General features: G+C 41.1%; 1 protein-coding gene across 14 annotated transcripts in view; it reads left to right on the top strand.

Moving 5' to 3' along the window:
* Nucleotides 1-25,929, top strand: part of DET1 (DET1 partner of COP1 E3 ubiquitin ligase) — a 44,149-nt gene that overhangs the window by 5,153 nt on the left and 13,067 nt on the right. For 3 of the 14 annotated variants that reach the window (XM_005560432.3, XM_015453352.2, XM_065548379.1), the window contains 4 exons: nucleotides 1,655-2,747; nucleotides 5,865-6,052; nucleotides 15,201-15,392; nucleotides 18,714-19,374. In XM_005560432.3, the coding sequence (XP_005560489.1) occupies nucleotides 1,665-2,747; nucleotides 5,865-6,052; nucleotides 15,201-15,392; nucleotides 18,714-18,903 (1,653 nt within the window). In that variant the 5' untranslated portion in view covers nucleotides 1,655-1,664 and the 3' untranslated portion in view covers nucleotides 18,904-19,374. Of the gene's footprint in view, nucleotides 1-1,654; nucleotides 2,748-5,864; nucleotides 6,053-15,200; nucleotides 15,393-15,912; nucleotides 16,144-18,713; nucleotides 19,375-25,929 lie in introns of those variants that run through there. The other 11 variants (XM_073996672.1, XM_005560436.4, XM_045395959.1 and 8 more) reach the window with 8 other exon arrangements.

Raw genomic sequence — 25,929 nt, 5'->3', positions numbered from 1 at the left:
TTTTTGAGGAATCTTCATACTGTTTTCCTTAGTAGCTGTACTATTTTTCAGTTCCACCAACAGTGCACAAGGGTTCAGCTTCCTCTATGTCCTCAACGACACTTGCTATTTTTTTTTTTTTAAAAAAGCAGTCATTCTAATGGGCGTGAGGTGATATCCCATTGTAGTTTTGATTTACATTTCTCTGATGATTAGTGATGTTGAGCATCTATCTTTTCATATGTTTTTTGGCCATTTGTATAGGAGAAATGTCTATTCAAGTACTTTGACCATTTTAAAATTGGGTATATGATTTTTTGTTATTGAGTTATAAGAGTTCTTTATATGTTCTAGATATTAACCCTTTATCCAGTATATGATTTGCAAATATTTTCTTCCATCCTGTAGAAAGCCCTTTCACTCTGTTGATTGTGTCCTTTGATTACAGAAGTTTTAAGTTTGATGTATTCCCATTTGTCTGTTTTTGTCTTGGTTGCCTATGCCTTTTGTGTCTTATCTAAGAAATCACTGCCAGGTCTGATGTCATGAAGCTTTCCTCCTGTATTTTCTTCTAGTAGTTTTATAGTTATGGGTCTTATATTTATAAAGGTCCTTGACCTATTTTGGGTTAATTTTTGTATAGGGTGTAAGATAGGGTCCGACTTCATTCTTTTGCATGTGGCTATTCAGTTTTCCCAACACCATTTGCTGAAGTGACTATCCTTTTTCTATTGAGTAGTAGTAGTACCTTATCAAAGATTGTTTAACCATGTATGCCAGAGTTTATTTGTGGGCCATTTCATTTGTCTGTCTCTGTCTTTATCCAGTACCACACTTTTTTGATTACTGTGGTTTTGTAATATATTTTGAAATCAGGAGGCTTGAGTCCTCTTTGTTCTTTTTCAAAATTATTTTGTGTATTTGGAGGCCCTTGACATACCATATGAAGTTTAGGATGAATTTTTTATCTTTGTAAAAAGTGCTATTAGGATTTTGATAGGGTTTATATTGAATCTGTAGATTATTTTGGGTAATATGGACATCTTAACAGCCCAATAAATATTTTTTGCTGGAATGAATACACATTGAATATGATTTGTTTGTTTGTTTGTTTGAGATAGTCTCACTCTGTTGCAGTGTTGTGATCATGGCTCATTGCAGCTTCAATGATCCGAGCTTAAGCAGTCCTTCCACTTCAGCCTCTCAAGTAGCTAGAACTACAGGCATGTGCCACCATGCCTGGCTAATTTTTCTATTTTTTTTGTAGAGACGGGGTTTTGCCATGTTTTCCAGGCTGGCCTTGAACTAGTGAGCTCAAGTGATCCACTTGCTTCGGTCTCCCAAAGTGTTGGGATTACAGGCATGAGCCACCGTGCCTGGCTGAATGTGTCTTATACTGTTCAAATTTGCAGTTGTAGGTTTTTTTCTGTTGAACATTCCCAACAGCTGAGCATACTTGGAAGGTGTTCCTAGTGAACTAGATCCTTCCCTTAGACCTGTTTCTAGACTTAGAAATGTTAGGACCACTTAAAGGGAAGCAGTAATTCCAGTCACTGTCATCCTGGGAGCTCCTAGGTTCAGGATATAAGAAGAGAAATCTGTTTGACTTGTATATATTTATATTTTGGTAAATTTTGTTTCATTTTCTTGACTTCTGCTTTACTTTTCTGTTTAGAGATGTGATAATGGATCATCATGTTTCTACCATCAGGCCTCGAAGAATCCAAAACCAAAATGTCATTCACCGCTTGGAGCGCCGGCGGATCAGTTCAGGCAAGGCAGGTACCCACTGGCACCAAGTCCGAGTGTTCCATCAGAATGTCTTCCCCAACTTCACAGTTGTCAACGTTGAAAAGCCTCCTTGTTTTTTGCGTAAATTCTCACCTGACGGACGCTACTTTATTGCTTTTTCTTCAGACCAGACATCTCTTGAAATCTATGAGTACCAGGGCTGCCAGGCAGCAGAGGACCTACTGCAGGGATATGAAGGAGAAATCCTGTCCAATGGCAATGACCAGCGGTCAGTGAATATCCGGGGCCGGCTCTTTGAACGCTTTTTTGTCCTGCTGCACATTACCAATGTTGCAGCCAATGGTGAGCACCTGAACCGGGAGTGTAGTCTCTTCACTGATGACTGCCGCTGTGTCATCGTGGGCTCAGCTGCCTACCTCCCGGATGAGCCTCACCCTCCATTTTTTGAGGTATATCGGAACAGTGAATCAGTGACCCCCAACCCACGGTCCCCTCTAGAAGACTATTCCCTCCACATCATTGACCTTCATACTGGCCGCTTATGTGATACACGCACATTCAAGTGTGACAAGGTGGTCTTGTCACACAACCAAGGGCTGTACTTGTACAAAAACATCCTGGCCATCTTGTCTGTGCAACAACAGACCATCCATGTCTTCCAGGTGACTCCTGAAGGCACTTTCATTGATGTGCGGACCATTGGCCGCTTTTGCTATGAGGATGACCTGCTCACTGTGTCAGCTGTTTTCCCTGAGGTACAGCGGGACAGTCAGACAGGCATGGCCAATCCCTTTAGGGATCCTTTCATCAATTCCCTCAAACACCGGTTGCTGGTGTATTTGTGGCGCCGGGCAGAACAGGATGGTAGCGCAATGGCCAAGAGGCGCTTCTTCCAGTATTTTGACCAACTGCGGCAGCTGCGAATGTGGAAAATGCAGCTTCTGGATGAAAACCATCTGTTTATCAAGTACACTAGTGAGGATGTAGTAACACTGCGAGTCACAGATCCATCACAGGTATGAGGTGCACTTCTGCCTTTTACTTGTCCAGTCTCCTTGACAAAATGGGAAGGTTTCTCTGTTTATAGCCCACCCCTCAGAAATAGACATTTCACGTAGTCTGAGTTGATATCCTAGGGCCCAAACTTAAAATCAGCTCCATTTTTCTCTGGTCATATGTATTTATCTGGACAAATGGAAGCTAAAGTTCAAGTCATTGACAGGAAGATAGTCAACTCTGATTACTACCCTAACTCTTCTGCAGAGCATTTTCGGTACTCATAAGATGGAAGCCCAAATGCTACAAGGTCAAGGTTTGGACTACTTATGGATAACCTCTCTTGATTTTGTAAGATTGTGCTTATTGGTCTGGCCGTTTTAGTAATGGCAATGAGAATGAGTATACGATACAAAAAAGAAAATTCTCTAAGTAACCCCACTTTCGTCCTTAAATGGTTCATAATTTACTTCTCCGTAAAGTCCTATTTATAAGGTAACTAACAGGTGCACTCATTTGGCGGAATTAAGTTCTGTGACTTTACCCTGACCTTGCCCACATGCTGGGACATAGCTTGTAGAGCAGTGAAGAGATCAAAAAGAAGCCAAAATTGATGATCCATGAGGAGAGTCATCAGGACAACAAGTCTTAAAGGTTTTTCAGTTTAGGGGAAGAATGCCTTTCTTTCAGTAAGGGGAAGAAGCATTTCCCAAAAGGGAATAAGGTGATATAAAGAGCACAGAACTGCTAAGATTTGGGGGTTGAAACACTATATTGAAATTCAGGGTAATTTGGGCATTTGTCTTTGAAAACCTCTCCGCTTCAGTGTTGACCAAGTTAGAGAACTACCTTGCTACACCTTTGTCTCCCCAGTTCTCCTGTTTGCAGGTTGTCTCCTTAGACACTAGTTTGGAAATTCAGAACAACCAGCAAATCAGTAAATCATGAAGTCAACTGAGTTTGGTATCTCTTTTTTTTTTTTTTTTTGAGACGGAGTCTCACTTTGTCACCCAGGCTGGAGTGCAGTGGCACCATCTCGGCTCACTGCAAGCTCCGCCTCCTGGGTTCACGCCATTCTCCTGCCTCAGCCTCCCGAGTAGCTGGGACTATAGGCACGCACCACCACGCCCGGCTAATTTTTTGTATTTTTAGTAGAGATGGGGTTTCACCGTGTTAGCCAGGATGGTCTCGATCTCCTGACCTCGTGATCCGCCCGCCTCGGCCTCCCAAAGTGCTGGGATTACAGGCGTGAGCCACCGCGCCCAGCTGAGTTTGGTATCTCTTACTGACCTGTAGCTGATTTCTGCCATTAACAGATTCTGTACAGGGTATCATGTCCTATAATCTCACCAGTTACCTGTGGTAAAATATCTTCTAACATTTGCCTTCTGAATTGTAGTTTATGTGTTCTAAAAAAAAGTACGGGAGTAATATGGTTAGAAATCATTTTTTGTGGATGTTTTTTCTTCCCTATCAATGATGAAGTCACCCATTGAGCAATCACAGGTGAGCATCTGGTTCGTCTTACGTATCATGGGATATTGCAGTGAAGTCCTTGACTTCTCTATCCTCCTGTTCTTTACTTCCCAGTCTGCCTTGGAGGGAAGGCTAGTAAATGTTTGAGTAATTTTATATCCATGTAATTATGAGAGATTCTGGTGAAGCCCTGATAGGATCAAAGTGTTGTCCAGGGCTATAGAAAGGACATGAATCAATCTTTATTTAGGTTTGAGCTATAATTGCCTTTTTATTTTGGAGGTAGTAAGTTGTCTGTGACTGCTGCCTTTGAGATTATTGTTTTCTTCTTTGCTAAAAGGTGGCCTAGTTGTTTCTGTTAGCTGCAATAAGTCGTAGCTAGCGACATAACTAGGGCTCTATGCTTTGCTTATACAGTTTGTAACTCTAAACCCAATCTTTCTGCCCTAGTTGTCCTCTGCACTCCTCCCCCAGTTTAATTTGATAGGTTCCAGTAAGATTAATAAGTAAAAAGTACATCCAAACACAAGGCCTTGGTAATATTATGAGTATTATTCTCAGGTTACCCTCTAGCCTCTTTAATTTACAGCCAAATTTAATTTGCAGGTGACTGCAAAAGCCATGTAACATAAGCTCTGAGAAGCACTAATTACTAGTAAAACAGGTGGGTCGAGTGGCTCCAGAAATTGGTAATTGAGATTTAAACTCAATCATAGGAGGCTGAAGTACTAATCCTAGTGGTCTGAGAACTTCTAGAGTCCTGTCAGAAGTAGATGATTCACAATGCTACATTCACTGTAACAAAAATTAGGGGTTCTTGGAACTTCCTTGTTAGGCAGAGCACAGCACTGGAAGTTTAAAGGAAGAGGGCTAGCCACCGAGGGCCCATTTAGAAAAAGCAGTAACTCTGTCACCTATGGCATTTGAATGCTTTTCAGGTTCCCCCTCTGATCTTAATTGCTACAAATCTCAAATGTATTTTACAAATGCTCTTGGCTGAAAGCACATTTATGAAGAAGAAAGTGGAAAATGCCTATCTGATTTTTCATTTGTTCAGCAGTACCTTGCTTGTATACAACTTGCCTGGGCAGTTTAGAACAAGATGTACTTAAGATGTCTCTCTGCATGTTAGAAATATTAAGAGGGAAAAATAAATACCCCTAAATTGAACTTTCAACTGTACACATACAAGAGAAAATAATTTGCCAACAGGCAGCCCCAGGCTGCAAATCACTTTCTCAGCAGGAAAGAAAATTAAATCTGGCATTTTAAGAAGTGCTTTTTATCTCAGGGTGGGTTGGGGAGCAAGTAGGGAATAAACATTTGGAAGGAAAAATACTGAATTTGCACAGTTTGAAATGAAAATTTAAAACCTTTTTATACTTATATGCTGGCCATCTCAGTAATTCTAGCAGCACAGATACAGTGGGAAATCTGGCAACGTTGAGGCTCTCAATTGATAAATCCCACGGTTGCTTCCTATTTTCCCAGAACCACTTGGAGCCATGTTTCCACCTCAGTGGTAAAGCTGAGGTGTTTGCTTGTTGTTGTTGTTATTGTTTTTGGAAAATTCATGCCTTGAATTTTCAGCCAAGTGATAAGTTTCCTAGGCATGGCATTATACTCAGCTGTCCTATACCTCTCTCTCTTTTCTTCTGCAGGCATCTTTCTTTGTGGTATACAATATGGTGACAACAGAGGTGATTGCTGTGTTTGAGAATACGTCAGATGAGCTTTTGGAGCTCTTTGAGAACTTCTGTGACCTTTTTCGTAATGCTACCCTGCACAGTGAAGTCCAGTTTCCCTGCTCAGCTTCTAGCAACAATTTTGCAAGGCAGATCCAGCGCCGGTAAGCTGCTGTACCAGACTCAACAGTCTTATTTTTTTTTAGAAAAATTGGTGTTAGGCCAATAGCTATTGTCTCTAGGAAACCGTCTCTTATTCTGTCTGTCCACATAGCTTTGGTCAGTCTGCCTGTTATAACCCCTTGTTTCTTCCTGAACTTCTTTCTGTCTCAGCACCTGTGGAATTATTTGTGCGTTGTCTGTGATTCGTTCTAGACTGCATGTGAGCTGCAGAAAGATAGAGGCTGTGTCTTCATTTATTGCTGTGTCCTCAGTGGTACACTGTCAAGCACTTATGTTTATTGAATGAATAAGGAAATAATTTTAGAACTTTTGGTTAAACATGATATGTTGAACACATGTATTTATCTTTGCTCCATCCCTAAGTCCCACTAAAATGACAATAAAGGAAGGTATAAACCTATAAGAACGAAGAGAATAGGAGAGGAGACGATGGGAGATAGGACATATTAACAAAGTTTTAAAAGCTGAAAAGCCAGGGAATGAATGAGAACTGACTTAGCGTACCTCGGAGAGCAGAAACTCAAGGCTGCAGAGCTTAGTCATCAAGAAACAAGCTGCCTTACACCAGAGAACTCAGGAAAGGGTCAGGAAGTTGGAGGTCCCAGGTGCCTCTTAGTACTTCTGAAGGTATCTGTGAGGTAGGCTGAAATGAGGAGGATTGGTAGAGTTCTTAAAAGGAGCAGTCAGACCGTCTAGATCCCTTTTCTAAGTCTACATAGCTAAGTGACTATCTCTTCTACCTCTGCAGAAGGCTGTAAGTTTATTCTCTGAGCAGATTGAACCAGATGGGCTCTGGTCTCAGGTTTATGAGGTATATTTAAAAGTAAGGATGAGACATGTTATACTAAAAACAGGAATTAGGTGAAAGTTGACATACGGAAGGGTAAGAGTCCTACCCCCCTTCCCAGATATGGCATCCACGCTTGAACCCTCCAGGCAGGAGATTAGAGATTCTTCCCTAGGAAAACTGACCAACACAAAGAGGAGACTTACAGATATTGACACCTGGAATGCCTTTACAAATCACTTAGGTCACGCTAAATATATACCCCCCAGTCAGCAAGGCCCTCCTATGAACCAGAGCTTCTAATAATTGCCGTAGTGCATTATTATGAAACAAATGGTTCCTTTGGGCCAAGGGCCTAAACTAAATCCTGCTTTAGTTAGTGCCTCATCATATTTCACATACTTAAATTGTTTCCCTTACTTTAGGCAGTAATGGAAAAATACCTGTTCTGGGTCCAAAGATGGATCAGACCACAGTGAGTGGATGAATGAGAATAAGCATTACTGCCACTGGGAAAAACAAATATGTTAATGCAGTGGCATCATATTTATATAAAGAGATAGTACTCGATTATAGATAGATGGCTACTGAGTTCAGACAACTGTCTTGCGTTTTCCTTTTTCTTTGGTTCACACAAATCTTCTGCCTTAGTATCTGTTCAGTATAGAAGAATTTTTATATGCAGAACATGAGTCAGATTTTGCTTTTTTTCATTTTGGGATGAATTTTCTTTTAAAATTTGCTTCAAAATTAAGCAGATAATTGACAAGTAACAGTCTGAGCGTGGTGGCTCGTGCCTGTAATCCCAACACTCTGGGAGGCCAAGGCAGGTGGATCACTTGAGCCCAAGTTTCAAGACCAGCCTAGGCAACATGGCAAAACCCTGTCTTTACAAAAAATGCCAAAATAAATAAATAAATAAATAACTGAGTGTTGTGGCGCATGCCTGTAGTCCCAGCTACTAGGGAGGCTGAGGTGGGAGGATTACTTGAGCCTGGGAGGCAAAGGTTGCAATGAGCCATGAGCGCGCCACTGCACTCCAGCCTGGGTGACAGAGCAAGACCCTGTCTCAAAAACAATAAAACAAAAACAACAAAAGATGGGTGCACTCAGTCAAGACATCAAAGAAGTCACTAGATGATAAGCTCCATGAGGGCAGGGATTTTGTCTATTATGTCCACTGCCGTATCCCCAACACCAAGGCCAGTGTCTGCTCTGTGGGAGGAGCTCAGTAGGTATTTGCTGAATGAATGAAGTTATCCAGGAATTAGAAGAAATTGTTTTCCAAAAATTATTTCAGAATACATCTGGAATTAAACAAAATTACAGAAAGCTCCAGAAAAAACTGAGGGGACAGGTTGTATATTCTAGCTCAGTGATCTTAAGAATTTTACTTTACCACCAAAAGATTTTGAAAAATTGGGGTACCCTCACATATTTTTAAGTTGATTTTTAAATTTTTTTTCTGTTACTACTAAATTTAATAGTTGTAGAGGATGATATTTTCAGTGTATATTAAACATTGACATTTAAAATAACACTTTAAAATATAACAAAAGGATGCTAATTACCATAGTAATTTGGTATTCAAGTATTTTATATGAAAAATTCGTGGCAAATTATACCCATAATTGGGAATTTTACATTGCTTCTTCTGATTCTCAAATTTGTATGTCTATTCTATGTCCCCAACACAATTGTATGCTAACATATTTTGTTGACCACTAATCATACTTTGCTACATTGAAAATACAATGTATATATAAATTGAAATTTTTTTTTTACTTCTTGTGAACACATGGTTCTAAATGCTAAATTTTATAGTAATCTTTTCCCAGTAATCTTTTGGTAAAAATCAATGAAATTGGGACCCTTATAGGTCAAAATAAATGTTCAAGAATAAAAATAGACACCATGGATCATGAGTCATTTAAGGAAAGCCTTTATCCTAAAAGAGACCAACACAAAACAAACAGAATAAAGAATAAAGAGTAAGGAAACAGGCCTGGCATGGTGGCTTATGCCTTTAATCCTAGCACTGTGGGAGGTTGGCGTGGACTGATTGCTTGAGCTCAGGAGTTCAAGACCAGCCTGGGGAACATGACTGGTCTCCCAAAAAGCAAAAAAATTAGCTGAGTTTGGTGGCATGCACCTGTCATCCCAGCTACTTGGAGGGGCTGAGGCAGGAAGATTGCTTGAACCTGGGAGGCGGAGGTTGCAGTGAACTGAGATCAAGCTACTGCATTCCACAGTGGGTGACAAAGACAAACCCTATCTCAAAAAAAAAAAAAAAAAAAAAGAAAACAATGTTACATTCACTGAAACAATTTAAAGTATAAAAACAGGAACATTCTAGCTGGGCAGGGTGGCTCATGCCTGTAATCCCAGCACTTTGGGAGGCTGAGGCAGGCGGGTCATGAGGTCAGGAGATCAAGACCATCCTGGCTAACACGGTGAAACCCTGTCTCTACTAAAAGAAAAAAATACAAAAAAAATTAGCCAGGCATGATGGCAGGCACCTGTAGTCCCAGCTACTCGGGAGGCTGAGGCAGGAGAATGGCGTGAACCCAGGAGGCGGAGCTTGCAGTGAGCCGAGTTTGCGCCACTGCACTCCAGCCTGGGCAACAGAGTGAGACTCCGTCTCAAAAACAAACGAACAAACCAAACAAAAACGGGAACATTCCTAGAACAATGAGAAACTTTTGGAAATTTAAAATTTGTTAGATGTGGTGGAGGAACTCTCCAAGAAAGTAGAGTAAATTGATAAGAGAAGGGACATAGAAGAGAAACATTAAAAAAAAAAAAACCAGAGTATCTGCCTAGGAGGTCAAATATCTGGCTAATTCCTGAAGGAGCAGTGGAGAACCTAAAGTGGAGAAATAATGGGATAGTTTCCCAGGACTGAAGAACATAAATTTTTAGATTGGCAGGACCATCCAGTGCTGGAGCTGGCTTGTACTGGCTCATGAGATCTGACTGTTAAACTTTCAGGAATTTTTGCAAGCTGATTGTTACACAAAGTCGTTATTAAGAATTATTTCCAAATTATTTCCTATTTTACTGTTACTTAGGCTCTTGTGGTTTTTGCATCTATTTTATCTATATGGTGTAAATACTATATAATAAGGTGCTACTGCTCTTCTCTTGGCAACTGCACATTGAGTAATGTCACATTGGTACCTTGGCAGGAAGATTTACACCACAGAAATCAGCAAGCACTACAAATCATGGCTTTTTTCCCCTGAGAAAAATTAAACCTTTATCAGTGCACCACTGGATTCATCTAGTATCCAGTATAGTCAATGAAAAAGACCCACACTGAGAGGCATATCATCATGAAATTTTGGAACATTGGGGATGAAGAGAACATTGTGAAAACTTTGAGAAAGAACATACATTTCACGTGTAAAAACAATGTCATCATAATGACATCAGACTTACCAATAATACCGAAAGCTTGAAGTCATTAAAATCATGCCCTCAGAAGTCTATGAAAAGGGCGATTTGCAATTTAGAATTCTGTCTTTTTTTTTTTTTTTCCCTTTTTGTGGAGAACGGGGTCTCGCTATGTTACCCAGGCAGGTCTCGAACTCCTGTGCTCAGGCTATCCTCCCGCCTCTGCCTCCCTGAGAGCTGGGATTATAGGCGTGAGCCACCACGCCCGGCCACAATTTAGAATTCTATATCCAGATAATAGAGTGGAATGGAGACATTTTCAAACCTGTGAAGTCTGAAAAGATTACCTCTCATGTACCTTTTCTAAGGAAGCCTATGGAGATGTACTTCAATAGACCACAAAAGAATGGTATGTAGGAAATAGTCTGACACTGGAGAGAGGCAAAGAGAGTCCTGAGGATAATGATAAAGGGAATTTGCAGAATGACTGTCCACCTGTCAGACCATTTGGAAGCACGAGAGTGGAGGAGTCCAAGAAGAATGTGTCCAAGGAAAAAAAAAATTGTTAGAATACTGGTAAGTTTGAGTATATTAAGAAGAGATTGTCAGTTTTCCTAGTAGAGTTGTCGGCATAGGCTTCACTGAGAAGGTGGTGGTTGAGAAAGCTTTTGAAGGAAGTCAGGGGGCAAGCCATGTGGATAGCAGGAAGAAGAATATACCCAGCAAAAGGAATAGCATATCTAAAGGCCCTGAGGTGGATCTGATGCATTTGAGGGACAGCAAGAAGGCCAGGGTGGCTGGACCGGAGTGAGCAAGGGGCAGAGTAGTTGGAAATAGGGCCAGAGACCTGATTTGGGGTGGGGAGGTAGGCGGATACATAGGGCCATTCTATAGTCTTGGCTTTAACTATAGATGAGGTAGATTGTGTCATGTTTGAGCAGAGGAATGACATAGTCTCACTTATGTTTTAACAGAGTCACTCTGGCTGTTCTGTTAAGATTAGAATGTAGGCAGATAGGGTGGCAGCAGGGATACCAGTTAAGAGACTTTTGCAGTGATCCAGTAAGTATAACTATGGCATTCTGTTTCCTGCCACTAGGATTTAAGTTCTTTACTGTCCACTAATGTATCCTAAGCACCTAGAAGAGTGTCTGGCACATACCAAGTCCTCTGTGATTATTTGTTGTTTAACGGTGGTGGCTTGGATCAGGGTGGTAACATTGGGAATAGTAAGTAATTATATTCTCAATGTATTTTGAAGGTTAGAGCCCAGTGGATTAATGGAGGATGGTCTATGGGCTATGAAAGAACAAAGTCAAAGATAATTCTAACATTTTTGGATTGAACAACTTGCAAGAGAGAGTTGCCATTAAACTGTAAACCTGTGGGTAGAGCAGGTTTAGGGGAGAGGATCAAAAGTTCTGTAAGTGGAGGTGTCTCATAGTTTCTCAAAGGAGTGTTAGCTGTGTCACAGCCACCTGACAATTTTCAGTACAATAGGGACTGAAAATTAACTTATTGGAGTTAGCAGCATCGAGGTCATTGGTAACCTTGACAAGAGTAGGTTTGAGTAAGATGGTAGGGGTGAAAGCCTCTTCAGGGTGGGTTTAGGAAAGAATGGGAGGAGAAAAGTTGGACAGTATGGAACAGTGTTTTGAGGAGTTTTATTACAATGGGAGCTGAAAAGTGGTGCATTAGCTGGAGAGGTAGGTGGTGTTAGATTTTGTTTTTGTTATTTTTTAGATGAGGGAAAAATGGCATGTTTGCATACAGATGGGACTGATCCTGTAGAGAAGGGGAAACAGTTTAGGAAAGTGGAAGAACTGCTTAAGTGTATGAGAGGGGCTGGGTTCTAGTGCACTGGCAGATGGATTTGCCTTGCATGGGAGCACAGAAAGTTATATATGTACAAATGTTGGGTAGATGTGCTGATGGGAGCTTTAAAAAAGTTATCTTCTGCCAACTTCCATTTGTCAGTAACAAAGTAAGTGATGCCATTAGCTAAGAGTCAGCATGGAAGAGGGGAGATGAAATAGTCGTGGAAGAGCGTGGGAGTCTGGAAGGACTATGGAAATGTAATACGAGTGCCCTGCAGCATTAAGAGCCTACATAAAGTTCATGGCCATAAGTTTAAAGTGAGCATTGTATGTTTTTCTACAGCCATGGAGAAAACCAAGTAGTACAGGCAAGGAATAGGCAAAGTTGAGCTTAACTGGAGGTTGTAGTTTTTCTAAGCAAGTACCATAAGATAATTTAAGATTGTTGAGGATGTGTGCAATGGATTATTTAGTGATTTCATCTTATGTGGAAGGAAGGAAGAGAGGATATGATGAGAGTGTAGGATGGCAAGAAGTTGATAGAATCAGTGGATTATAGGTCCTGTAGGGGTTGAAGGATTGCTGAAGTTGGGACGAATAGAGGGAGTGAGCCAGGAAGATGGGAGAAAAGATGGTTGGAGAGCGTGACGGTCTACCCTGTGACTAGAGAGGGTTTGCAGTCGTTGGTAATGGTGAGGTTGAGGGTGTGACTGTGGAATAAGCAGTTGAGGTTGAGAGGAGGTCAAGGAACTAGTAGGAGGCCATGGTGCTGTAAAGAACATCTCTGAGGATTTTGAAATTACTGAGAATTAAGAGAGGTATGGCGGGACAGAGTGACGCTGAGGCAGGAGCTAAAGTGTGAAGACATCAAAGGGAGTGACTGCTTTTAATCAGTGGGGAGCATGGAGAGAGGAGGTGGTAGGTGCTGCAGAGGAAGAGGAACTGCTTCAACCTGTAGATTATCACAGATGCTTTGATTTGTGGTCATCACAAAGCTGTGAACCAGCCCCCATCATTTTACCTTTGAAAGCCAGCGAGTCAGTGAGTCAGGCAGGGCTAAGGTGTAGATGAGATGGTGCCAGATCTTTGCTGAAAACCAAAGTGCCCAGGATCTTTTATTTCAGCTCAAATGAAAGGGAAAAAATAAGCTCTATTTGGCCCAAGATTTATTTTTATGATTTATACTGAGGCTGTGAAAATTACTGTCAGGAGGAGTAATGGAAAAGCAGTGTTGCTTGCTAGGCTTTCTTTAGGGGGAGCGGAAAAGTGTTCATGTCCACCTAATACCGTAGGTTAATAGTGAAAATAAAAATTACCCTCAACTAATTAATCTTTCTAGTCTCATGAAAGTTAGGAACGCTGAAGTTTTTTTATTCCATTTGTTTCAGGGATGAGATATTATACTTTTCTCCCAGACTAAAAAAAATTTATATCCCCTTGATGGTTGAACCGTATGATATGCTTGAATATAGAGGTTTAAAATATATATATACTGATAGACAGTTGACATTCTTTCTACGAAGGTGTAGGAAAGTGAAAAATAAGGAAAAACTTCAAAATGTCATTATACGACTATTAACATTTTAATGTGTTTCTGCCAGTCTTCGCTTTAAGTGTGAGTTTTTGTTTTCTTTGTGTTTTTAGCCGTATTACATAGACAGTATTGTATCCTACTTCTTTTATTTACAGATGTGATAAACATTTCCCGTTACCATATAATCTTTGAAAATGGTAGTTTTCCATTAGCTTTTTATTTTTTCTTCCTCTATAAACAGTGCTGTATGAATGTGCACAGAGATTTTTCTGCATGTAGGAGTGATTCCTTAGGGCAGATTTCCAGAAGAATAGAAGTACTTGTCAAAGAGTATTAAATTTAGTTTTGTGGCCAGGCACGGTGGCACACGCTTGTAATCCCAGCACTTTGGAAGGCTGAGGCAGATGGATCGCTTGAGGCCAGGAGTTGAAGACCGATCTGGGCAACATGGCGAGACCCTGTCTCTACGAAAAAAAAAAGTTAGCTGGGTGTGGTGGCACGCACCTGTGTTCCTGGCTACTTGGGAAGCTGAGGTGGGAGGATTGCTTGAGCCCAGGAGAGGTGGGGGTAGCAGTGAGCTGAGGTTGTGCTACTGCCCTCCAGCCTGGGCAACACAGCCAGAACCTGTCTCTAAAAAAAATAAAATAAAACTTAGCATTTGTTACAGTCATGAGAAATAACTGCTTTGTCATTATTTTCAAAGATAAGTGAGATATATGACTCTCTATGTCTGTTACTGTTCTTCTAGATACTGGTGTTTCTGCAGGAGTATAAGTAGCTAGTTTCCAAATTTTATTTAAACAAAGAATGGGTAATTTATTTGTGAAAGGCTTGCTGGAAGTGGGTGATCCCAAGAAGAGTCAAGGGCTGCTTCTGTTCTCTATAACTCCTTCCTAATTCAGTCTAAGGCAATTATTTGGGGAAAGTAAGTTCTTGACCTTTTTCAAACCCAGTTGAGCTGTTATTAGAAAAGAGTAGAAATAGTTGTCATAAACTAGTTATACTCATTTCAAACTTGTTTGTAGAGTCTTTGTTAACTTCTAAAGTAGGGCCGGGTGTGGTGGCTCATGTCTGTAATCCTAGCATTTTAGGAGGCTAAGGCGGGCAGATCAGTTGAACCCAGGAGTTCAAGGCCAGCCTGAGCAACATAGCGAAATTCCATCTCTATAAAAAATACAAAAATTAGCTGGGCGTGGTGGCATGTGCCTGTAGTCTCAACTACTCTGGGGGCTGAGGTGGGAGGAACGCTTCAGCCAGGGAGGTCAAGGCTGCAGTGAGCTGAGATCACACCACTGTACTCCCGCCTGGGCAACAAAGCGAGACCCTGTCTCGAAATAAAAAAAACCCAAAACCCAAACACATTTCTAAAGTAATTTGTTGTTTTCCATTTTTAGTTATATGTTTTGCTTTTTAAAAGTATTTGTAGCTGGCCAGACTTGTAATGTGTGAGAGAGAGCTCTGTCTTAATTCATTACCTAGGCTTTAATTTGTATTTAAAGAATGAGTTGTTCTTAGATATATATTTGTCAATTTAAAATCCAAGACAGCTTTGTGTACTCACTAACAAAGCCTTCCTCACCGGCCCTTTTGTTTAGGTTCAAAGACACTATTATAAATGCCAAGTATGGAGGGCACACAGAGGCGGTACGCCGGCTGCTGGGTCAGCTCCCCATCAGTGCTCAGTCTTACAGCGGTAGCCCCTATCTGGATTTGTCTCTCTTCAGTTATGATGACAAGTGGGTATCTGTCATGGAGCGGCCCAAGACTTGTGGAGATCACCCAATCAGGTACAGTGTCACTGCTATAGCTACAAACTGCTCAAGGGCTGAAGATGGCCTGCTTTCTTTTCTCTTCTTCTGGACATCATTTGATTGTGACTGTCTCCACTTGTACTCATGGGTAAGGTTGAAAGACAGGCTATTTCTATAATGCAGTGAGTGCTACGATCATTTAGGTACTAGTCTCATAAATTATTCCTACTCTTTGCTTCTCATCAGAACATCTAATTCAGATAAGTGTTGTCCTCTTTTAAAGGTATCCAGGGTAGGAAGCTGTACTTTCCCATTTAATAATCTAATACGATTCCATAATAGTTTTTGTCATTGAGACTTTATAATTATGTATCTAACACAGATTTTATCCTGCCATGTTACCTAATAGAAAAAGTAGCAGAGACAATTTGGGGAACTGCTGACAGATTTAGAAGAAACTCATGCTTCCTCACTTGGAGGAATTTTGGAATGTAGACTGCTGTGTTATTGTTAGAACTTTGAAACTGACGTCTTACAAGAAATTCTTTCCTCACAGAAGTCTAGTTCACAGACCCATCTGTCTCTCCATACATGGAGCCTGTTCTGTGTGCTGTAATAGTATTAGTGGGAGGAGCTGGAATTACTGTCACTAGTGGAGTTACCTCAAGGTGGGTGTGTTCCTGGAGCTCTAGGCTGGAGCTTGGAAGGTCTTTGTCACATAGAAACAGTGGTAGTTAGATCTTTATGATAGATATATTTCATCATCCAGCCTCCTTGTGTATTAAATGGGCCTGTGTGACATATTCTGTATAATTAATCACCATTTATAATATTTCCTTTGGGAAATTAGAGTCAAGTTCCAAAAACTAGTTAATATTTTTATTTATTATGGAAAGTTGTATATGGAAAAACATATACAAAAAGTAGAAGAGCGTAATAAACCTTCATGTACTCATCACCCACTTGAACAGTTACCAGCTCGTGACTGCTCCTGTCTCACCTATTTCCATCACCACCACTGCTCCCTCCCCTTCCCACCACTGTCTGAGGTTATTTTTAAAGGAAATCCAGGTTATCCTAGCAAAACAAGTAACACTATTACCCCATCTCTAAAAAATTAACAAAAAATCTTTAATATCTTCAAACATCTAGTCAGTTTTTATATATCCCTGTTGTCTTACAGATATTCTTTTTATGGTTAATTTGTTTGCATCAGATCCATACAAGGTTCATGCATTGCATTTGGTCCCTTCAGTCTTTTTTTTTTTTTTTTTTGAGACGGAGTCTCTGTCTGTTGCCCAGGCTGGAGTGCACGATCTCAACTCACTGCCACCTCTGCCTCCCAGGATCAAGCAGTTCTGCTGCCTCAGCCTCCCAAGTAGCTGGAATTACAGGCGCCTGCCACCACACCTGGCTAATTTTTGTATTTTTGTAGAGATGGGGTTTCACCATGTTGGCCAGGCTGGCCTTGAAATCTTGACCTCAGGTGATCCACCCACCTCAGCCTCCCAAAGTGCTGGGATTACAGGCATGAGCCACTGTGCCTGGCCCAGTCATTTTTATTCTGTAGGTTCTTCTTCCCCCTTTTATTTTCTTTGCAATGAAATTATTGAGGAAATTAGGTTGTTTTTCCTCTAGTGTTCTCCAAATTCTAGATTTTGCTCATTGCATCCCTGGGATAGTATTTACTATATTTCTTATTTACCCATATGTCCTGTAAAGTGGGAGTGAGATTTAGAAACTCAAACAACCCACTTTAAATTACAATCCCTTTGTGTTTGGGGATTTTGGGAGTAGGGCTGTGTGTTTTTTACAAATAAAAAAGATGGGCCTCATCTAATACGAGTCAAGTACCATGAGATACATTTCTCTCTCCTTTCTGACTTTCCTACTTTTCTAATTGGAGAAGATGAATCTAAAATTTGGCAATGCTATTGCTCCTGAATGAAGGGGTTTCTCTTATAATTCTTTATATTTTTAATTTAAAATGAGAAATACAAGGATATTAAGGGCATTTGAAGACAGAATACCATTCCTCCAATGTCTTTACTGTATAATCCAGTCTGGTCTTTGTCAGTGTGCATATTTACATTTACACACTTGTAATCACAGCATCATTTTTTGTAGTCTGTTTTTATTTTATAAACATTATTTCATGTTGTTATTACACATAGTCCTCACAATTATAGTCTTAATGATGGTGTATTCTATCAAATAGACGTACCATGATTTATTTAACTATTCCCCCATCACTGAGCATTTATTCTCTTTCTATATTTTTACATTAAAACAAATGCCATAGCAGTCATCTTTATTCATGTACTAGTTACTTCATTTAAATCAAATTCTGAGGATATAAATTCTTGGATATGGGATTATTGAGTCAAAAGGTATAAATATCTTTAGGTCTGCTTATATATTGCATTTCCAAAAGGAGATTATAGGACTCTTTAATTCAGGGCTTTTTATTTTCTAGAATCCTCCCTGCCACCCCACCCCCACCTGCCTCAGCCATTCAGCCTCCACTCACTAATCATCAGTAGTTCTCCAAACCATAGGGCATTTATTTTGCATATGGTAAAGGCATTTAAATACTAGGATGGATGGAAGCATCTTTAGTCTCACATATTAGATGAAAAATTAAACACTACTTAGTATTTTGTTTCTGAGCATGAAAAAGAAGAACCTTTTAAAAGAATTTATTCTTAAATATGAAAAACTCAAAGGTGAGCCTAGATCCACACTGTCCAATATGGTAGCCACTAGCCACATGTGGCTATTGAGCACTTAAAATGTGGCTAGTTCAAGTTGAGATGTGCTCAAGTGTCAAATACACACCAGATTTCCAAAAAAAAAAAAAAAAGAGAAATATCTCACTAATAGTTTCATATTGATTATAGGTTGAAATTACAATATTTTGGATATATTAGAGTAAATAAAATGTATTATTTAAATTTCCTCTTTTTATTTTTATTTTTTTCAGTATGGCTACCTGAAAATTTAAAATTACACACGTGGCTTTCATTTCATTTTTAGCCCTGGCCTAGACAATCTTGAGGCAGGAGCGTCTGGAAGCGGAGAGGCTATAATTAGGACTGTAAAACTGAGTCATCTCAGGAAAGAGAAATGACCAGTGACTCAGTGCAACATAGTAAAATTTATAATCACTCTTCGCTAAATGAGCTGATCATACCAAGGTGATTTTATAGTTCTGATAACCTGGGGCTGATATAAGAGGAGATTTCATGAATAAGGTAAAATAATGACTTGTCACATTCCCCTGCTGTCTAGATTTCTGTTTGATGGTGAATATCAATACTTCCCCTCTTTCTCTGTCTCTGTCCTTGTTCTTTTTAGGTTCTATGCCCGGGACTCAGGCCTGCTCAAGTTTGAGATCCAGGCGGGGTTATTGGGCCGCCCCATCAACCACACAGTGCGACGCCTTGTTGCCTTCACCTTTCACCCTTTTGAGCCTTTTGCTATTTCTGTGCAGAGGACTAATGCTGAGTATGTCGTCAACTTCCATATGCGACACTGCTGCACGTAGGTGCCTCACCAGAGCCAAGTTATCTGGTCTTCCAAGACTTTGCCACCCACTTATCTCAGTGGACTCCAAAGCAAAAACTCCTGACTACTAGCTCTGTTAGTTCCAGCCTGCTATACCTCAGATGGGAGAGAGCCAGAGAGAAGAGTGAGGGTGGCTCAACCTAAAGGAATTTTTAAATTGTATACAATACTGCTACTGATTGATATAATATCCTCTTACATTTTCCCTGTGGGAATGCCCAGCATTAAGTAAGTCCATTTCATTTTTGCTTTACTTTGCATTTGATTGCTATGAAGATGAAAGCATTAGACTTTTACCCCCTTCGTGTCACTTCTTTGGCATTATGGTTTGCATCTGAAAGCAGTTAAATCTTGTTTACTCATGAGAACGATGTACATCCTTTCCATTTAACCCATAAGCACGACTATCTTTTTAAGAGAAAAATAAAGCCATGGTATTTTCATACTTAAATATATATGCTTCGATGACTGCTTTATGTACCTATCATACCCAATGCTTTTCAAGTACTTGGGTTCCAGGAAGGACTGTAAAAGAGATGGGAGGCCATAGATGCAGCAGCTGTTCCTGGGAGAACTAAGTGGTAAGCACCAGCAGGGAAGACAGTTATCTGCCAGGATTGTTTCCTTCCCTCGGGTTTTCTCTTAGTAATTGTCACAGCTGGAGGAACTAGGTGTAATTGCACATCCTCATGTGGAAGCATGCTCCCATCTGTACCATCTGTGTCATGCAGGTGGAAGAGTGAGCAGCTCTCCTTGGCCATGGCAGAAACAAATACTGTGTAGCACGTACTGTAATTTGGGTAGTGGGAGCTGGCAAGCCGCAGGTGTCCCTACAGAGACCAGACTGGCTGTTCCTGGATGGCTGAGCCATCACAGCCATCCCACAAACACCTGGTGACCCTAGCCACATCCTCTGTCACATTCTCAACTCTTGCCAGCCTGTTTATGTTTCATCTGCATAATGTATCCATCAGTAGTGTAGTAGCCTTGTTTAGTAACATCTGACTTTGAAGGTAGCTTTGAAATGTTGGGTTCCAGAGCAGACTGTGAAAGGGCCATGGATGCAAAGAGCTGAACCCTGTATTTCCTCTGCCATTCAGACTGACTTTCTTTGGGAAAATAAGAAATGTGATATGAAATCCTGAGTCCCACCAAAAACAGTTCATCTAATTTCAGTGGGATCAAAGTGGAACAGCTAAATTCAGTCTCGTTCAGCATTCAGTGCAGGATTTGAGCACCTACTATGAGTCAAGTGGAAACTGTGTCAGGATGCCAAGGATGAGGAGAGAGATAGACAGATTATTATAATACAGTACAATAATAGCTCTAATTGTGTTTCCCTAGGGACAGTGGAGAGAGATGAAGGAAGGGCAGAAAAAGAAAAATATACTGGGGAAGAGCACTGGAGTTGGATCAGTGGGAGTGTATTGTAAGACCAAGGGTTGAAGACGTTTCAAGGAGAGCCCCAGCATATACAAAGGCATGGAAGTATGAACATGGTAAATAAGCAAATACAGCTGCAGCGTACACTGGGGCGAGGGAGACGGGGGAAATGTGACTGAACAGGTAGACTAAGGGGATATTGGAAAGAGAGGTCTTGTGCAGGTTGCTAGGGTTTTATGTAGTGGAAGGCATAATACGAATTTCACAAGGTAACTTCCAGCAGTCTAGAAGATGGCTTGGAGGGAATAGAGACTAGAGGGAGAGGCCAGGTGAGTCAGTGGTGGTCATCCAAAGAACAGGAGGGTGTGAATGCTGCCACTGGGCCCCTGGATGGATGAAATACTTCATAGATCATGAAAAATACAGGGTTGCAAAGCATGATGATTCTAATTATGTATTAACAATATAGATGCTTGGCCAAGTGTGGTGGCTCACACCTGTAATCCCAGCACTTTGGGAGGCCGAGGCGGGTGGATCATGAGGTCAGGAGATCAAGACCATCCTGGCTAACACGGTGAAACCCCGCCTCTACTATAAATACAAAAAATTAGCCGGGCGTGGTGGCAGGTGCTTGTAGTTCCAGCTACTCAGGAGGCTGAGGCAGGAGAATGGCGTGAACCCGGGAGGTGGGGCTTGAGTGAGCTGAGATTGCACCACTGCACTCCAGCCAGTCTGGGGGACAGAGCGAGACTCCATCTCGAAAAAACAAAAACAAAAACAAAACCAACCAAACAGTTGCTCCTCAACTTACGAGGGAGTTATGTCCAGGTAAACCCATTGTAAGTTGAAGATATCTGATGATGGGTTTACCTGGGCATAACCCCATCTTAAGGACTTGACTCAATGTGTATTGCTTTTGCAGTCTTGTAAGTCAATCAATCCTGAGTTGAGCCATTATTAAGTTAGGCACTGGCTGTAATTGTGTTCTTGTAGTGTACTACCCATTACCCAGGAGAAGTTGTGTTACATGTTTGTGGGGCCAAACTAACCTTTCTTCATAGAAACACTTTACCTGCAGCTTTTTCTTTGAACCAGGTAGTTTGATTGAACCTGAGGACCTGGCAGAGTGGAAAGGGCATGGAGTGTGAAGTCATTTAGGTCTCATTGGGAATCTGGGCCCTTCTGCTCATTCATGTGTGATTCTAGGCCAGTCTCCTATCTTTTCTGAAACTTTATTTGCACTTTCTTCCACCTTAGTCGTACATTCCGTTGGTCCTATCTTAGATCTTTTTATCACCTCTAACTGCCCACCTCTAAAGTTTCAATTTCATAATCCATACACCCCACTCTGACCACTCCCTTTTAGCTTTTCACCTTATTCTCTTTACTACTTCCACTACAGAGGATCTTAGACACCACTGAAACCTTCAATCCCTGACCCAGGTTAGGATAAGGTTAAACTGCTTTAGCTAAAAGACCCCACAATGCAGTGATTAAACAAGAGAGGAGTTTTTTTTTTTCCCTCTCTCTCAGGTCACAGTGCAAGGCAGATGTTCAGAGTCAGTGAGTGGTTCTGCCACACACAGCCTGAAGGACCCAAGTGTCTTCCATCTTGTTTCTTTGCCATTCACTGTGGCATTGTCCTGAATTGAAATAGGGAGAGGATGAGTGTGGAGGAGACTCTCCATTAGGACCACACATCACTCCCCTTCATGTTCCACTGAAGAGGTCCTCACCATATGGCCACTTAACAAGCAAGGGAGCTTAGGAAGTGTAGTGTGCCTGGCCAGCTGTGTTTTGTGTACTCTTGCATTCAGAAGAAAAGAGAATGAGTTTTGGTGGACCACTAGCCTTTGCTGGGATACCAGCATCTTCATAGCTGTTGTCTCCCCTCAGATCCTCTCTTCTTTCCTTATTCAGGCTAGGTTGCACGATCTAACACCATAATCACTCCCTTAACTTCCTTGCTGTTCTGCCTCCTTCATGCAGATTTTGAAAACTCTCAACTCCCTACATTTCTGTCTCTGAACAGCTGAAAATAACTGCAGAAAAATCATGTCTGTTCTTAAATTCATGACCGCAGACTTAAAATGGGCACTCAAGATTGCTGAGCAATCCTTTCAGCGTTGTAAGACTTTCCTTATTTGTTTACTTGCCAACTCTCTGAAATTGCTGTTTTGCACCTTTGCCTCTCACTTCAAAACCCCTCCTTCAGTAGGCCAGGCTTGGTGGCTCAGGCCTATAATCCCAGTGCTTTGGGAGGCCGAGGTACAAGGATTGCTTGAACCCAGGAATTCAAGGTTCCAGTGAGCCTCACTGTACTCCAGCCTGGGCAACAGAGTGACACCCTTTTTATTAAAAACACATTAAAAAACTTCTCCAATATCTCAGCTGGTCATCTTGCCACTTGGCAGAAATTGAAAGAATCAGGTGGGAACTCCCCTTTCTTTACCATGTTAGCTATGGCTTGCGTCTGTACTTGTTCCCTGCCTTACCTCCTGTTGCAGCAAATGGAATAATCACTGCTTCTCGAAAAGGCAAGCCTCTCTACCTGTCCACGGGATCCTGTTTCCTTGTGGCTTTTCAAAAGACTCTGGTCTTTGTTCCTGCAATTATTTTCTCTATCTTGCATCATATTTCTCTTGATAAATCATTTTTGTTATTAGAAGATTTTTTGTCTTTAAAAAGTCCTGCTTTGACCCCTTATTCTCCTTTATTACTGCTCATTTCTCTGCTACCCTTCATAGCAAAACTTCAAGAGTTGTCTAAATTAAATGATTTCACTTCCCTGTGGCCCATTTCCTCAACCCACTCCAGAGAAGTTTCTGTCCCCACCACTCCTCTGAAACTACAGTTATCCAGGTCACCAGTGATTTCATGTTGCCAATACAGTGGTCACCTCTAGTCCTTCTTTTCCTCAACCTCCCAATATTGGACATAGTTGATTTGTCTCTATAGCAAGAAATACTTGGTTCTCTTGTTTCTAGGACAGTATATGTTTTTTTTTCTGCCTTATTGATTGTTGCTTCTTGGTCCCCTTTGTTGGCTTCCCCTTGTTTGCATCTATTAAGTTGCTTTCAACTGCAAAACCAGAAAACCCAAAATTTCTGGCTTCAACAATAAGGAAATTTATTGTCTCACAGAATTGGAAATCCACATGTACAGTGAATTTCAGGGTTGTATGCTCTAGGTCAGCAGTCCCCAACATTTTTGGCACAAGGAACTGGTTTTATGGAAGACAGTTTTTCCACAGGTTGGGCACAGGGGAATGGTTTGGGGTGATTCAAGTGCATTACATTTATTGTGCACCATGTTTCTATTATTATTACACTGTAATATATAATGAAACAATTATACAGTTCACCATAATGTAGAATCAGTGGGAACCCTGAACTTGTTTTCCTGTAACTAGACATTCCCATCTGGGGGTGTTGGGAAACAGTGGCAGATCATCAGGCATTAGATTCTCATAAGGAGCACGCAACCTAGATCCCTTGCATGCACAGTTCATAATAGGGTTCGCGCTCTTATGAGAATCTAATGAATGCCACCGCTAATCTGATCAGGTAGTAACGCGAGCCGCTGTGAATACAGATGAAGCTTCACTCACTTGCCCACCACTCACCTCCTGCTGTGCGGCCTGCTTCCTGACAGTCCATGGACAGGTGTTGGTCCATGGCCCAGGGGTCAGGGACCCCTGCTCTAGGTAATCAGCCATGTCATCTGTGAGCCAGGTTCTTTCCTCCTCTTCCCTTCTGCCATCCAGAAAATCAGCTTCATCCTAAGGTAGATTCTTTTTGAGTATGTTCATAGGGCACTGGATAGTGGAAATGTGGGATACGTGTTTCTTCACTGACATCCTCAAAAAAGAAATATTCCCGGAAATCTTTACCTCATTGTACCACTGACCTGAATTAAGACACATGACATTCCATGCAGACTAGTTTTGGCCTAGGATTCTGGTCTCTAGCAAAGAGTATGGGACTATCGTGATTGGTTTAGACTGCTCAGGGGACATCCCTAGAGTGAAGTTGGATATGTGGGAGATGGACAGAACAGAGGGGGATGGAAAAAAGAGAAATTGAGAATAATTCCTAAGTTTTGGGGTCAAATAAATGGATAGATGTTGAAGCTATATGAGAAGTCTTGGAGGAAAGACAGGTTGGTAGGGTGGGGTTGGGGTGGGTGGAAATGTGTTTTTTTTTAGACATACTAGTTTTGAAATGCCTATTAGATATCCAGATGAGGATGTTTTAAGTCATGGGATGCATCAATTTGGAGCTCAAGAAAGGAGTCAGGTCTGGAGTTATAATGTTAAAAGACATCAACATATAGTTAGAATTTAAAACCATGGGAATGGAATATGTAGAGTAAAAGAGGTGAGGATCCAAGGTACTGGGGCACTCCAACAGCTGAAGGAGAGTAGAGGGGAAGCACTCACTTCACGGAGTACTTGGCCCATATTAAGTTATCAATGCCTTTGTTTTTTTGTATATTAGTTTTATTCCTAAAGGATTTAAGGCAGTTCTTAGTCAATTCCAGTGTCTTCTCTTCACAAATGTCTGATGGATCTCAAGAATCTGGAGAAATAAGTTCTTTGGAACCAAAATGTTAAGCAAAGCAGGGACAGACTTTCAGATCCAGATTCTTCCCTGAACCTCTCTCCTCCCATCCCTGCTTGGCAGGGAGCTGACATGTCACCTATCAGTGCCAAGCTGCTCTGGACCTTGAGAGAAGGGCTCCATTTAAGGGTAGCAAAACCTCTTTCATTTGGAGCCCTTGCAGAGAAGCACAGTATAAATGAGTGAAAAACCTAAATTAGATAATTTTTAAAAGAATGGTAGCTTCATTATTTTCAAGTACACAGAGTAACTTAAACTCAGTCATGAAGTGTTCCTTTGTGGAAGCCCTTAGGACTTTCCTTAATGAGTAGATTATAATTATTGGTAATCAGCATAATGGTTCTCTGCAATGCATGCTTTGAAAGCAATTAAGCATATTAAGTGATTTTGATGTTCCACAGGGCAATTTTGTTTACAGCATTTATCTGCTCAGTATATATCCTTTATAGCTATAACCCTCTGTTTGGAAAAAAAAATTCTGAAGTCTCTCTCCATCAGGCAACATTTGATTACCAGTGTAGGAGGCAGGGAGATACTTAGTAGGACTTGGATTCTTTATCCATAGTGCCTGATAGAATTATGGGAATAAGTTTCATGTGAAGCCTGGTGCAAACCCTGGCTCTGTCACCTATGATGTACCCCTGGGCTTGATGCAAAGAATTTTAGTGAGTCTGTTTCTCCTCTGTAAAATGGGGATAATTTCTACTTTTCAGGATTGATGTGAGCACTAAATGAGTACTAATTAAAGCTCTTGATATAATAAGTGCTCAGTAAAATGCACCCTGCCTTCTCCCTTCGCTGCAAATCTCTTGGCCTGTTTGGGACAATCTCCTGCCTCTTTAGTGTCACAGTCTACTCCCAGCCCGGGTTGTACCTCTTCATTTCCTAGTGACCAACTGACATAAGCTTGCCGCTTCTCTAGGCCCAACCCCTGCCCACCCATGGCAATTGAGGTGGTGCCATTCTCTTGCCATGTATCACCTCTGCCCCTGCATACCCAA

Source organism: Macaca fascicularis, chromosome 7, assembly GCF_037993035.2.
Source record: "Macaca fascicularis isolate 582-1 chromosome 7, T2T-MFA8v1.1".
Classification (NCBI taxonomy): Eukaryota; Metazoa; Chordata; class Mammalia; order Primates; family Cercopithecidae; genus Macaca; species Macaca fascicularis.
The sequence above is the reverse complement of the archived record's forward strand: the minus strand, read 5'-3'. Positions and strand labels throughout refer to the sequence as shown.